This window comes from Hyaena hyaena, unplaced genomic scaffold, assembly GCF_003009895.1.
Source record: "Hyaena hyaena isolate Hyena2069 unplaced genomic scaffold, ASM300989v1 scaffold_30, whole genome shotgun sequence".
Lineage (NCBI taxonomy): Eukaryota > Metazoa > Chordata > Mammalia > Carnivora > Hyaenidae > Hyaena > Hyaena hyaena.
The window spans coordinates 2196595-2210901 of NW_024080662.1; the positions used below are offsets into that span (position 1 = coordinate 2196595).

Genomic DNA, 14307 nt, shown 5'->3' on the forward strand with positions numbered 1-14307 from the left:
GAGGCCGGGGGCGGGGGGTGAAGAGAGGAGCCCACAGTACCGTCGTTATAGGCGCAGCCGGGCCTCCAGTGTCCAGGTCGGCTCTATCCAGCCTGCGCGTCCCCTCCAGGTGTGGAGTGCGGGGCAGACGCTACCCTGCTGGAGCTACCGGGCCTGCGGCCAAAGCAGGTAGCAGGTGCCCGGACCGCACACCCGAGTGGGACTACGCTTCCCAGCATGCAACGGGGCAAGAGGGGCCTCTCGGCGCTTTCCGCGCCTCGCAGGTTCCTCTGGGAGTTTTCATTGACCTCTGAGCCCCCCTCTCAATTGGATCGGCTCTGGTCTCCTCTAGGCCCCGCCTCTTTAGGAGAGTGGGTGACTCCCCAGAGCCCCGCGTGCTGCTTCCTTCTTTCCCTCTCATTGGTCCACCATAGCTGCCATTCGGGAACGAGGAGGAGAAGTTGCTTACTGATTGGTGGATTCCGTTTGGCGCCAACTAGGAAAGGGGGGCGGGGCAGCGGCCGTCCCTAGTGAGCCGCTATTACCGCGAAAGGCCTTCCTGGCAGCGACAGTCGGAAGGGAGGTGAAGGTCCGCTTGGTACTCTGTGACCCCGGTTTGGAGTAGGGGCTGAGAAGAAAGCGAAGAGAGTGTGAGCCCTGGCCGTTGCCTCGCGGCTCTGGCCGCTTTCCTTTCCCGACCCGTCGCGTTTGTTTGGATTTAATCTTCAGGTTGCCGGCGCCCGCCCGCCTGCCGGCCTCGCGGAGGTGCGGGGGGAGCACCCGTGCATGTGACTGGCGCCTGCCGGGTCCAGACACCCGCCCGTCCGCGCCGCTTACCCACGGCAGTCGCGTCCCTGAACCGCGGGGTCGTGTTTGTGTTTGACCCGCGGGCGCCCGCGGCTGGCCGCGCGGCCGAAGCCGGTGCAGGCGGGGCGGGGCGGGCGCGGCGGAGGCGGAGGCGGAGGAAGAGGGAGCGGGAGCAGTGGGAGCCCCGGCGCCGCCATGGAACTGGGCCCGGAGCCCCCGCACCGCCGCCGCTTGCTCTTCGCCTGCAGTCCCCCTCCCACGCCGCAGCCAGTTGTGAAAGCGCTGTTCGGCGCGCCAGCCGCTGGAGGCCTGTCGCCTGTCACCAACCTGACGGTCACCATGGACCAGCTGCAGGGGCTGGGCAGGTGAGAAGGCACTGGCGAGCTCCGCCACAGGCCGCTGGGCTCCCAGGCGGCTCTCGGGGCGGGAGGGGTGATCAGGCCGGGAAACGGGCCGGGAGAGGGGCGATACCTGTCCGCCGCTCGTGGGCGGGCCCCGCTGCGCTGGGGCCCGCCATGCGCACCCTCCCCCAAGGCGGAATGTTGGGCGGGAGAGGCCGTTCGGACCCTCCAGGGCCACCCTTAGCCCCGAGCCGGGCCCGGTAGGGGGTGGGGTCGGCCTGGGTTCCCCAGCTTGGCCCCCCCTTTCGGGTTGCCTTGTACTCTTCTGTCCCAATCTCAGGAAACTCTTTGAAATCTATCCCCACGGGGGCAAAGCAGACCCTTTCAGGCGCTCACTTCCACCCTTTGCGGAACCACCTCGCAGGATCTTGGCTTCCTTGTGAGCTTTGTTCCTTCTCTTCAGAGAGCCCTGGCGTTTTCTTTCTTGGCCTATGTGCAAAATCTCCCAATTCCTCACCCCATGCACATTCCTGATGTCGTCCCGTGCGTTCCTAAAGCCAGGCCTTTTTACTCATGTTTCCCTCCTCAAAAGCTCCCTGGACTTTTCATTGTAGCAAAACGTGCATCCCACGATGTTTCTGGTGGAGCTGCTTTCCCTTCAATTTCGGACATCCCATCTTCTCTGTAAGCACATGTCTTACACGTTTTCCAACCTCTGAACAGCAGGAACTTTCTGTCCATTTTATCTTTCATCCCAGCACCGTACCTAGAGTACCTAGATCGCATGCTCTCACTTCAGGAAGTATTCAACATCATAGTCCTCTTGTCTACAATGTGACCCAGGCCATGCCTACCCACCCTTTTCTTATCTTTTATATTCTCCAGTGCTAACTGGGTGTTTTGGGTGGCAGAGTGGGGGTCTGGTGTGGCCTAGAATGAGATGATTATTAGCCTGGTTACTTGCTATAACCTCATGGCCTGTCTCTTGTATGTAACCTTGTAATTATGTTTTAGAAATAGTTATTTCTCTTGCTTTCAGTGAATATGAACAGCCACTGGAGGTGAGAAACAGCAGTCTGCAGAGAATGGGCTCCTCTGAGTCAACTGATTCAGGTATTCCTTTAGCCTTCAACATTTATCACGTGGGGATCAATACTTTGAATTTGTTGAAATGTGCGCTTCACGGAGGAACTTAGATTGGCAACTAGTTCAGACAGCAAACAAAAGTCATGGCCTTCAGTGACAAACACTCTTAAAACAGGAGAAAGAAGGCCCTGTGGTAGTTTATGAAGGGAGGAAACAAGTGTCTGCAAGGAGGTGGTGTGTGCTTGATCTTGAGAACACGTAAGTAAAGTAGTTGCGTAAAATGAACCATAACACCAAGCTCAGAAAATTGTATTGGTTAAAATGCAGGGTCAAATTATTGGAAGTTATTGGAAGTATAATGAAATTGTTTCAGTGAGCTTGCTATGGAGGAAATGTGCCAGTGCATTTTATTCTAATTCGCAGATTGATGTTACTGCAGGGTTTATAGTTGCATGGATGCTTTAGGCTATAGATCCACAAGAGCAGAGTTCTTAAAATGTAGGCTTCTTAGGAACTAGGGAGAGGATTCTTCTTCTTTTCTTTTTTTTCTTTTCTTTTCTTTTCTTTTTTTTTTTTTTTAGGTTTTTAAGTTTATCTTGAGAGAGAGAGAGACAGACAAAAGGAGCCAGGGAGAGGCAGAGAGAAAATTCCAAGGCGGCTCTACCCTGTCAGCCTGGAGCCAGATATGGGGCCTGAGCTCACAAACAGTGAGATCATGATCTGAGCTAAAACCAAGAGTCAGACTGAGCCACCCAGGCGCCCCAGGAACTAAGGATAGGACTCTTACTTGTGGCAGTGTGGCAAGTGAGAATATCAGAACTAACACTTGATTTCCTGCAAAGTTATATGGCTATCATGAGAGGCAGGTGCTCGTGGATTTGGGCAGTACTGAGAGCATCGTCTCCTCCTTGCTTCCTTTGATGAGATGGGCACATTACTTGGTATAATTTTGTTAAAGGTAATGAATACTTGCCTTGTTTGTCATATGTCTGATAAGTGTATTTTTCCAAACCCCCAAATTAAATTTATGATCTGACAAAATAAAATATTTGAAGTCAAAACCTCCAGAAAACTGGTATCTGTTTTTTCCATGGATGAAACAAAGTTACTTGGGTAATCTATTTGGACAACCAACCAAACGTTAGAAGATTGTATTTAATTCTCCCCACCTACTCCCTTGCTGATATTTGCAGGTAGGAAAAGGAGATTGGTAGATATCCAGTGAAGATGTTAAGACTTGGGGCAAATAGAAAGTTTTGACAATCAAATAGAGACGCCACTTTAATTCTGACAAAAGTCCAGGCCCTTACTTAGGCTTGGTTGAGAGCTTAAAGAAACAGTACTCGTAGTATTTTTATTTAATGACAAAATGGTGTTTTGTATATTATTGCCTGAGAGGTTTTATTATTTTCCACAGGCTTCTGTCTGGATTCTCCTGGGCCCTTGGACAGTAAAGAAAAGTATGTATTCACTGCTTTTAAAAGCTTTTGCTTAGGAAAGACTTAATTTTTTAAAGAAATTTGCTGTGTTCTGGATGGGAGCCCTGGATTTAACTGACCCTAGCAAGACTTCTGCATCCTAGAAATAAGTCTGGTGCCTTTAGAGAATGAATAGTTTGTGCCAGCAGTTTTTAAAACTTCCCTTCCTTTATTTTAGCTGTAATTTTTGGTGTTTAAGTCTCCCCCAAACCCTTATTTCACCCTCTGACATCATAGCTTGAAACAACATGTGTATTTTAAGAGAAGACCTGGGCTTGTTCTTTTCACCTAGAAGCCCAATGTTGGGGGTGCTTGTGAGAACGGGACAGCTTCAAATATCTGTTCTTCCATCTTGCCTAAAATGGGAATGTTTGATTGCCTGCCCCCTCCCCAAACCATAGGATAGACACTATAGCTGCTCATATGAATACCTCTCTTGTTTTATTCTCATTGTTTACCTTCTGATCTCATTGCAGCCTTGAAAATCCCATGAGGAGAATAAATTCCCTACCTGTAAGTTAGTTCCCTTTTTTATTTTGAGCTAATTTACATTAATCTGTCTCCTTAGCTGTTAGCATGATCTTAATTTAGACAGCAAAGGTTGTTCTTCCTTCATCTCATAAGCACCCAAAACACCCTGCCTGAACAGCCTCAATAATGGCTGCCTCTTGAGGGCTTTTTCCTTCATTTCTATCAGTTTTACAAAAAGAATACCAGGAAGTATCCTTTTTATGCAAATGGTATTTTGGGGTTGATTTGGCACCTAAATCCCTACTAAAAGGGGTGTAGACCTACCTTGTGAGATTAGGTGTAAAGCCACGTAGTGGAATCGTCTATCCTATGTTACTGCAAGGTGGAACCCTGAACACATTTCTTGGTTACCTCCCGCAGCGCGTGAGGATTTAGCCCCTCTACCATCATTATTTTTTCTTTTGAAACTGAATTTCCATTGAATTTTCATTTATGTGCCCTAATGTCTTTTTTTCATTTTGACAGCAGAAGCTCTTGGGATGTAGCCCAGCCCTGAAGAGGAGCCATTCTGATTCTCTTGACCATGATGCCTTTCAGCTGATGGACCAGGATGAGAACAAGGAAAACGTGAGTGGCATCAGTGTATGAACCAAGGCTAGAGGTAAAGCCACTGTGTCAGTGGCTTACAGAGAAGAGAAGTAAGTGGTTGGGCTGCTTTCTGAGACTAGACCTTCACCAAAGTCATTTATCATCTTTGTAGTCAGAGAAGCCTGGATTTGAATCCTTCTTACTAGCTATGTGACCTTGATCCATTACTTCTTTTTAGGCTTCTTCGTCATCTTTGTATACAGATAAATAATAGTAACTTGTCAGATATTATGGGAATTAAATAAGATAATGTATATAAAGCATTTAAAATGGTTCCTGGCAGGGAGGGGTTGCTCAGATGGCAGCGCTTAGGGCTAATTGTATCCATGAATAGTTTATCTAGAAGGGTCTGCCCAGGCCTTGCCTCTTTGTGCTCACTCTGGGATGAGTTAATAAGCTCAGAAAAAGGCTAATGGTGCTTTCTACTGAACACACTGAAGCTGTACTAATGCCTGGTTTTCTTTAAACTTGGCTTTTCTTGGGTTTGCCTGCTTGGAACTTTGTTCTGGAGAGGAAACAGCATGCATAGGTTGTAGTTAAAGAGCTCTCGTGATCTTAGGCCCCTCATTTAACCTGTAAGGTCTAGTTTCCTCATCTGTAAGATGGGGGTGATTGGGTTGCAGTTGCTGGTTATGTGAGTTAATGCATAGAAAGTACTTAGTGGTTTGTTGGTGTGTAAATACTCTGATATTAGCTGTTAACTGCTCTGAGCACTTAATAAGTTAAGTGGCTGTTTTAGGTAGAGGGATTATAAGTGCTTTTAAAATTGAAGTAAATGGAATCATACAGAATGTATTCTGTCACTTCTGGCTTTCACTCAACATGTGAGATTCATTTATGTTGTTGACTAAAACAGTATTTTTATTTTCCATTGCTCTTAGTATGAAATACAATAATTATAAGTAGAAAGGAAAGAATTATCTGTTGGTAGGAAGACGGTGGAAAACACAAAGCCTCCAAATCTAGAGTAAAAAGGTTTTTTTTAAGCATTTTTATTTTTTAATTTTTTTAATGTTTATTTTTGAGAGGGAGAGCACTTGCACACGAGCGGAGGAGGTGCAGAAAGATGTGGAGACAGAGGACGTGAAGCAGGCTCTGTGCTGGCAGCACAGAGCCCAATGTGGGGCTCAAACTCACGAACTGCGAGATCATGACCTAAGCTGAAGTCGGGCACTTAACCAACTGAGCCACCCAAGTGCACCAAGAGTAAAAGGTTTTGACACCCATTCACAGGCGATTATATTGAAACACTTTGCTTTAGATTTTAGAAAGTTGTTGATTCAATTTGGCTTATTAACTCCGTGTTTTGTATACTTGGCAGATGTGTCTGTGGTGAGATAAAAAATGCTGCCTTAGAAGTTAGCTGTTGACAGTCTGAAATTCTTAGTGACACAGATTAAGTGTTGGAGTTAGCTCAGAAATGGGTAAATGCTTAGTTTGGAGGCAGTTACAGAGGTGAGCAGTGCCTACTCCCTTGACTGTCTCACCCGAGCTACAGCTAAGACCCTGGCTTTCATGGACAGGGGAAGACCTGTCGACTCTGCTGTCTTGCAGGAAGCCTTTGAGTTTAAGAAGCCAATAAGACCGGCATCTCGTGGCTGCCTGCACTCTCATGGACTTGAGGAGGGTAAAGATATCTTCACACAGAGGCAGAACTCTGCCCCAGCTCAGATGGTATGTGCTCTGGCTTTCACAGGGGAGTTCCTGGTGGGAAAGAATTAAAGCACCCTCTTTAACCTCGACTTAAAGACACTATAGCTCTTGTCTTTACCTTGACTTTGTCATTTGACACTAGACTGTCACATCTTTGGTGTTTTTGCTGTCTGGATAGCAGACAGGCAGAAGCAGAGTGAAAGATAGTATGTTTGAAATACTGAACTTGAACAAGGAATATTTGACCTTGTCAGTTCTGGGGGGAATAATCTGCAGATATCCTAGGTCATTCTTCTAAGTGTGTACACGGTGGGATTATGTGTATTAATACTTGTTCTTTCACAGTGCCTCCAGGGTGGTTTTGTTTGGAGACAGCACTTGGTTTCTTCCAAAGGTGGTTTATTAAGAACTATTATGGGGACTCCTGGGTGGCTTAGTTGGTTGAGTGTTCAACTCTTGATTTTTGCTAAGGTCCTGATCCCAGGAATCTGGGATTGAGTCCCATGTTGGGCTCTGCTCTGAGCGTGGAGCCTGCTTGGGATTCTCTCTCCCTTTGTTCCTTTCCCCTGCTTGCGCGCTCTCTCGCTCTCTCACTCGCGCGCGCTCTCTCTCTCTCTCTCTCTCTCTCAAATGAAAGGAACTATTATGGATTTCAATGAACCCACTGCCTATACGCTACTTGATAGTATTTGGGGCCACTTGCCCCAGGGTTATTTATTTGCCAGAGGCTGTCACTACTTCCACAGTTTCCTACTGGCAATCTGACAGCTTTAGACTAGAGAGAAAATGTGAACAAAATGACCACATTTTGTTTCCAGGTTTTCCTGGGAACTTGCATATAGCTTTCCAGTCTGGTTTTGGTCTGAAGTTCAGGTTCAGCCAGTAATGCTGTTCTGTCTAGCGTTTGCACAGAGCACTTTTGCATATGTTTTTGTCTCAATCTTCATAAGCATGTGAAGTGGCTGAAGTTAGCCCATTTTACATATTGGGAAAGTCTGGTCAGGGAGGTTGCCAAAGGAGACTCATAAATAGAAGACCAGGATTTAACAGAATCTCCTGATTCCCAAGTACACAGTAACCCTTTAAGTTCAGGGTATCCAAAACTAAATAGGGTGCCCTTCAAGACCATATCGTCAGGGTTTATTGTGGTCCCCTGGCCATCCTTAATTATAAGTGACTTGTCCATCATTTATAACATCTCATCTTCACTAGATGTGTCCCAGAACCTAGGTCACAAATATTGGTATTCTAGTATGAGCCTTCAGTGTGTTGCCCCACAATAAGGTTACCGGCCTCTTGGTTCTAGTGGCTGAGAACTTGCCGGTGTGCCCGGGGCGTGCTCAGGAGCACTTGTGGAGGATCAGAGGCAGCCTAGAACTTTTGTGAAGCAAGCTGGTTCCTGAAGCAAAGTTGGCCAGGTGCAGAGAGGATTTCTCCCTAGGTGAATGACTGGACTGGCTCCAAAAACCAAAAGGCCACTTGAGGATTAATGCAGTCCTCTTTAAAGGGATGGGTCTGCTGAAGGATTATATGTAGGACTTAAGTTGAGACTGCCTTGTTACTGTGGGGAAGAAAAGATATCTCTGAACATTTTTCCTGACTTTGGGAAGCACCTGGAAAAGAAATTATTCACTATATTAAACATATATTAGATTTATGATGGGGGTTTCCCAAAAGCAACAGGTTTGCCTAGTGAGATATCCCCATTTTTACTCCAGGAATGGTTCTCCTCAGAGAGCATGTAGTGGGGAGAAAAGCTTGGGCTTTGGAGTCAAACAGGTGAGCTGTGTGATCTTGGTAGCCTCTCTTAAGCATTGATTTCCTGATTTGATAAATAAGTAGAAAAGGATTAACTCACCTTAATGTGTTGTGAGGCTTCAGTGGGAGTAAACACTTGAGATTGTATCATAGTGTCTGGCACACAGTAATTCCTCAGTTAAAAACTGAGCACCTGTCATTTAAATTCCAAGTCTAAGGAACTAGGATCAGACGACATTACTGTATCACAACCTGCATATTGATCAGTGTTTACCGATTACAGTCCTCTGATAAAACAAACCTCGGCCCTTCATAAAAGAGGCCATCCCCACATCCCACTGTAAGGTGACTTGCTTCTGGGAAGACTCTTTTGCGAAGGCTTCTAGGCCCAATTCTACTCAGGGCTATGTGTGGACATCAAATCATTTCTCATCTTAGGACGCATTATCCTTTGCTTAGCTGCCAAAATGTTACTTCTAATAAATATAGTATGTTTTCCTCACAAAATCTAGTGACCCAACCAAGGAAATCAAGTCTGATTATTAACAAGCTGTGAACTCTCTCTTCCAGCTTTCCTCGAATGAAAGAGACTGCAGCGAGCCAGGGAATTTCATTCCTCTTTTTATGCCCCAGTCCCCTGTCACTGCCACTTTGTCTGATGAGGATGATGGCTTCATGGACCTTCTTGATGGAGAGAACCTGAAGGTACTGTGTGTGTGTGTTTCTACCCATTCCCCTAAGTACTCTGGAAAAGTCATGTGAAAAACAATTCCCCAGGGCTTGAGTTGTCTGATCTTTTTGTTCATTTGGTGGGAATTTATTGAGACTCTGCTTCTAATCTGATTAAATCTGAGGGGGGCGGGCAGCGTTTTTCAAAAGAAGACACTGAGAGGTTCCTTCTTACCCTGAAGGAGCTGACTGTCTTTTGTGCAAAAAACATGGAACAAGAACAGTGTAGAACGAGCCGGAGAGACCAAGTCTACCTCCTCAGTACCCTTGGGGTAGCGGGATGCCTTTAGCTACATTCAGATGTCTGAATTGTGAATTGTGCTTCTCTTCTGGCCTTAACATACTGGGGAGTGGGAAAGAGGAGGGCACATTAGATGCTTCCTGTGGCAAGTCTGATATTCCTCAGGTGGAGTCACACCTGAAACCTTCAAACTGTTAGTCTCTACTGAATCTTTGTGTTTCTCTTTCTTTAGAATGATGAGGAGACCCCATCATGCATGGCAAGCCTCTGGACTGCCCCCCTTGTCATGAGAAGGACTACAAACCTTGTAAGTTGTTCCAGTGTATTCAGAGAACCTGGAGTAATTAGGCCTCTGGGACAGAGTGGACTAGACTACATGGAAAACCAGTGCTTCTGCCCACATCACCACAGGAACCAAAAATAGTTTGATTTGAGATTCTGTCTTTGGGTCTATGGGCCCGTTTCTTGACCAGGCGCTAGTGTTCTCTGGTGTGAAGCACACTGTTTCTTTGAGTCTTTTTGGTCCTCGTTGGTATATGAGGAAGTCTGGCTAACAGATATGCATGTAGTTCTTGTTTTTATAATTTCTGGTTCATTCCAGCCTTCTTGGTCAAATTAATGTTCTTGCTGTAGCTGTGACCATTCTTAACTTCTAGTTTAAGATCTCAGGAAAATACCTGTTAAATTGAATTTAAGGGGTTTTGAGAGAGAGAGCAAGCGAGAGCGAGCGAGCGAGTAAGCAGGAACGGAGGAGAGGCAGAGAGAGAGAGACCCAGAATCCAAAGCAGGCTCCAGGCTCTGAGCTGTCAGCACAGAGCCTGATGCAGGACTGGAACTCACAAACTGAAATCATGACCTGAGCCAAAGTTGGATGCTTAACACAGGGCGCCCTGGGGTTCAGTTATTCTTAAACTAAGTAAGACATGGTACTGGCCTAAGTTTTAATTGGCAGCTTGGTGAGTGAGCAATTTGTAGTTGACAAAAGAAATATGACCTTAGGCAGAAGAACTAGCTATAGGCACCATCTATACCCACTCAACCCAGCAGGTGGCCCTGCGGCAGACGGAGGCACTCTTCCTCAGGGGCATTGGGTGGCCCAGAACAAAAAGGGGGAATGCTAACCATGCCCTGTCTTGATTGGAATTGAGAGAACATACTGGACTACCGTATTGTTTACTGGTCACAGCTGAGCCAATGTTCTCCAGTAGAATGAGGTAGATATGATTGACTGGTTGGAAAAGTTGGGACAGAAAGCCTTCATTTGAAGGGTATTAGTTACGTTCTTAATTGCAGAAAAAGAACTGCCAGTTTTGGACTAATGGGAGTTTAAGGGGGCTGTGAGATGGCCACTGTGGGGAGCTAGTGAGATTCCTATAGCTATTCGTTTTTGAGCCAGAGTTAGGTATGGGAGGTCAGTGTGGGATGGGAAGGCTGGGGAGGAGGGGTCATCCAGGGTGGGATGTTGCAGAGGGCAAATCAAGTAGCAGCTTGAGGTTCCTCACAAGTGACAGTGATTGATGGCACCTTGGTGGTCTAAGCTGTGGGTGCAGGTACGGGTAATCTGGGGTTTGGCCCTGAGTGAGGCAGAGTCCACAGGCCGGGGCTTTTGGTTAGTCTCAAAACTCTCCCTCAGGAGTTACTGAGGAACACACGTGTATGGGCACTCTTAGCTCCTCAGAGCTCTTGTTTGCAAAATGGGGAGCTGGCTATCCTCTGTTGCGGAGTCTCTGGCTGTTATCTTAGCCTTGTTTTGCTTTGTCCATGCTTTTCAACATTTATGTGCAGTCTGCCAAACATTTGGGACACTGCTTTATCTGCTTCCTGCTCAAAGATTCTGTTTTACCTCAGGTATTTTCCACATAGAGTTTAGGATTACTTCAGAGCTTAAAGGTGTTGAGAATATTACCTATAGATAATTGAAGCTTTATATAATCTTTATATGTTTTCATCTGTGTAAACGCCCCCACAGCTCATATTTAGGACAGATATTTGGGTTTCTGTTGCCTCATTTAAGTTAGAATTGCCTTTGACCCAGCCAGGCATTTCGTTTCAGCTGTTACTGATCTAAGCATATCCATGGATGACCACTTCATTGTTATGGGGTCCTAAAGTGGCCAGTGCTTTGTCCCTTTGCAGAGCAGAGCCCTCCCCTGGCCCTCACAGTGTGACCTGCTCTGAGAGGCTCTCTGGTTTTGAGACGGGGCAAGCAGCTTGCTGTGGCCCCCAGCATTTGCTTCAGCCCAGAATTCGAGGGGTCAGTAGATAAGCTCTCAGACTGCTTTCACATGGAGACTTCCCTTCTTAGTAGTATCCTTAATTAGCCATTTTTATAGTCTGTATGTCATTATCTTGTCCTAAATAGGGTTTGTCCCCAGTGTCATCCTCAGTTACACCTGTTTAACTCAGCCTGCATATTAAAACTTCACACTTTCAAGCAGTAAGACAGCAAGGAGTGGGTTCTTTTTCCATGTCTCAGCCGTGGGATAGCGGAGTTATAGAGCCACCCAGAGGTGTGGCCGATGGCAGCTTACCCTGTGTGTGTGGCCTTGTGTGTCCCACTGAATGGGTGGGCATTGCGGATGCTTCCAGGGCAGGAATGTCCATCACCCTGGAAAGAGTCATACGCTATGAGCAGCCACCTGTGTGCTGTGAGCAAGTCGGAGGGTGATTCCCCAGAGGGGGCATGTTTGCCCAGGGTCTAAGGTGTGTGGGAACGTGTCAGGGGTAAGCTGTGTTGACTCATAAAAGCAGTTCATCTGAGGCAGTAGCATGGAGAATGCTGTGAAGCTGGAGAATCGGGCAGAGCGAGGTTGTGACAGATTTCCCTTGTCTGCTAGTCTGAGGGGTGTGGATGGACTGACTTACCCGGGAGCATTAGGATTCCTCGAGCGTAACTTCGAGTAACTCACTAGTTACAAACAGGATAATGATTCAACAAAATGCTCAAGACTTTCTCTGAATCATGCAGAGGAAGAGATTGAACAACTCTTTGTAAATTAGGAATGGGTGGTAATTAGGTGCAATAGTGGTGAAGGAGAAGTCATGAGAATGACACCAAAGTTTTCAGTGTAGAGACACTCTTAAAATTCTTCCTTGGCTTTGATGGGTGTTTTTGTGTGTGTTTAAGCACCCTGGGAGGTAGGGAGCCTGCTGTCTCTGGTCTTCTCCATAGCATTTGGTTTGGTATAGGTGTGCCCTCAATCATGCCACCTTATGTGAGTACAGCCACAGGTCAAAGAGAATGATGGGACTTAGGGATCTGGGTTTTAGACCCCACCTGAGCTACCCACAAATGGAGACCTTGAGCAATACATTTTTGTTTAGCTGCATGTTGCCCAATTTATAAAATGAGGGCTGATTAGGAGAAGGGACCACATTTGTTTCTAGTTCTAACATCCAGGTAGTTTGAATGAAAAAGACTTTTAAAATATCTTTAGCCTGAAGACTAAAGGCTTTTTTTGTTTTTTGTTTTGAGAGAGAGAGAGAGCGAGCGCGGGGGAATTGAGGGGTAGAGAGAGGGAGAGGAAATCTTAAGTAAGCTCCACACCCAGCATGAACCCTGACACAGGGTTCAATCCACCCTAAGATCATGACCTGAGTTGAAATCATGAGTCAGATACTTAACCAACTGAGCAATCCAGGTGCCCTGAGTTTTTGTTTGAAGATTTTTCTCATTTATATTCCATATCATCTAGTGTAACACTTGACAAGCAACAGTAATTCACAGGCTTTCTATTTTTTAGTTGAACATACTCATATTCACCCTATCATATAGTCTATAGACTTATGTTCGCATCAGGGATACTTTCAAACAGAAGAAGTGAGGCTGTGCCTGCACAGACACACATCCTCATAATTGTGCAAGTGCCCGACAAAAATCCAATGCTGTCACAGTACAAATTCAAAGTCACACACCCTTAGGAAGACCTATAAATTGATATCCTTACAATTTTACACCATCAGTGCCCTTGAACTATAAACGGGCCAATGAACTATACTGTTGAGGCCACTTCCAAATTACAGTAGATTAGTGTGAATAGCTATGAGGAAATAGGCTATATCAGTACAGATGCTTTGACTAAATTTACTAGGTCCTTTTGAAAGGCATAAATTATGTACAAAGTGAGGAAGCTTGGGAAATAGCTATCAGTGTTTTTAATTGGATTTATAGGGGTCCTTCATAGTGAGAAATTGCCTTGCACAGTTACTGCAGACTCAGTATTGCTGGCGCTGTATTGCAATTGTATCCGCCCTGAAGGAATTCGCAATTCCCTCCGAGACCCTGTTGAAAGCAGTGGATCCTCTTCCCATAGACTTCAGCAAAGTAAGGAGAAAATCATTGGTCTCTGAGAACTAGTGTGGGAGTGGTCCACTCTGCTGCAAATTATTGACCAGAACATTTCAAAGGAGCATCAGTGAAATTTTAGTATCTTTTTTTTTTTTTAATGTTTTTTTAATGTTTGTTTGTATTTGAGACAGAGACAGACAGCATGAGTGGGGGAGGAGGGAGAGAGAGAGGGAGACAAAGAATCCAAAGCAGGCTCCAGGCCCTGAGCTGTCAGCACAGAGCCCAATGCCGGGCTCGAACTCACAGACTGTGAGATCATGACCTGAGCTGAAGTTGGATGTTCAACTGCTCGAGCCACCCAGGTGCCCCAGAAATTTTAGTATCATCTTGAAAAGGAGTGGTTTACTGGGGTGTAAAGAGATTCTGCGTGGAAGGAAAAGCTGGGCCAAGGCACACAGAGTCATGAACCGACAGATGAGCTTAGACTATCCCTACCATTGGTTAGATTGGCTGCCCTTGGACTCTGGGAAATTTGTCTTAGACCAAGTAGAGAGGACTTTTGAACACAGTTTTGAAGGCACTTGCTCCTCTGCACCCTTGCCCCCTACAAATTTACACCCTTTGTAGACAGTGGGCTTTTTTTAAGGGCATGGATTGTCTTCCCCATCTCCATATGTCAGCTCAGTATGTATGCATCGAGCACCAGGTCCTCAGTGTCTACTATGTGCAATGCCCTACAAGAATTAGTAGGGCTAGATGAATGGACAGGGTCTGTTTCCTAATTTAGGGTGGATCTTTTTTTTTTTTTTTTTTTTTTTTTTTTTTTTT

General features: G+C 46.0%; 1 protein-coding gene across 4 annotated transcripts in view; it reads left to right on the forward strand.

Moving 5' to 3' along the window:
- The first annotated feature begins 454 nt into the window (after positions 1-454).
- The window catches only part of CDC25A (cell division cycle 25A), a 23860-nt gene continuing 10007 nt past the window's right edge, over positions 455-14307 (forward strand). The window contains exons 1-8 of one of the 4 annotated variants that reach the window (XM_039228315.1): positions 455-1151; positions 2167-2240; positions 3631-3673; positions 4168-4204; positions 4688-4789; positions 6365-6484; positions 8792-8926; positions 9424-9498. In XM_039228315.1, the coding sequence (XP_039084246.1) occupies positions 982-1151; positions 2167-2240; positions 3631-3673; positions 4168-4204; positions 4688-4789; positions 6365-6484; positions 8792-8926; positions 9424-9498 (756 nt within the window). In that variant the 5' untranslated portion in view covers positions 455-981. The remainder of the gene's footprint in view (positions 1152-2166; positions 2241-3630; positions 3674-4167; positions 4205-4687; positions 4790-6364; positions 6485-8791; positions 8927-9423; positions 9499-14307) is intronic. The other 3 variants (XM_039228316.1, XM_039228317.1, XM_039228318.1) reach the window with 3 other exon arrangements.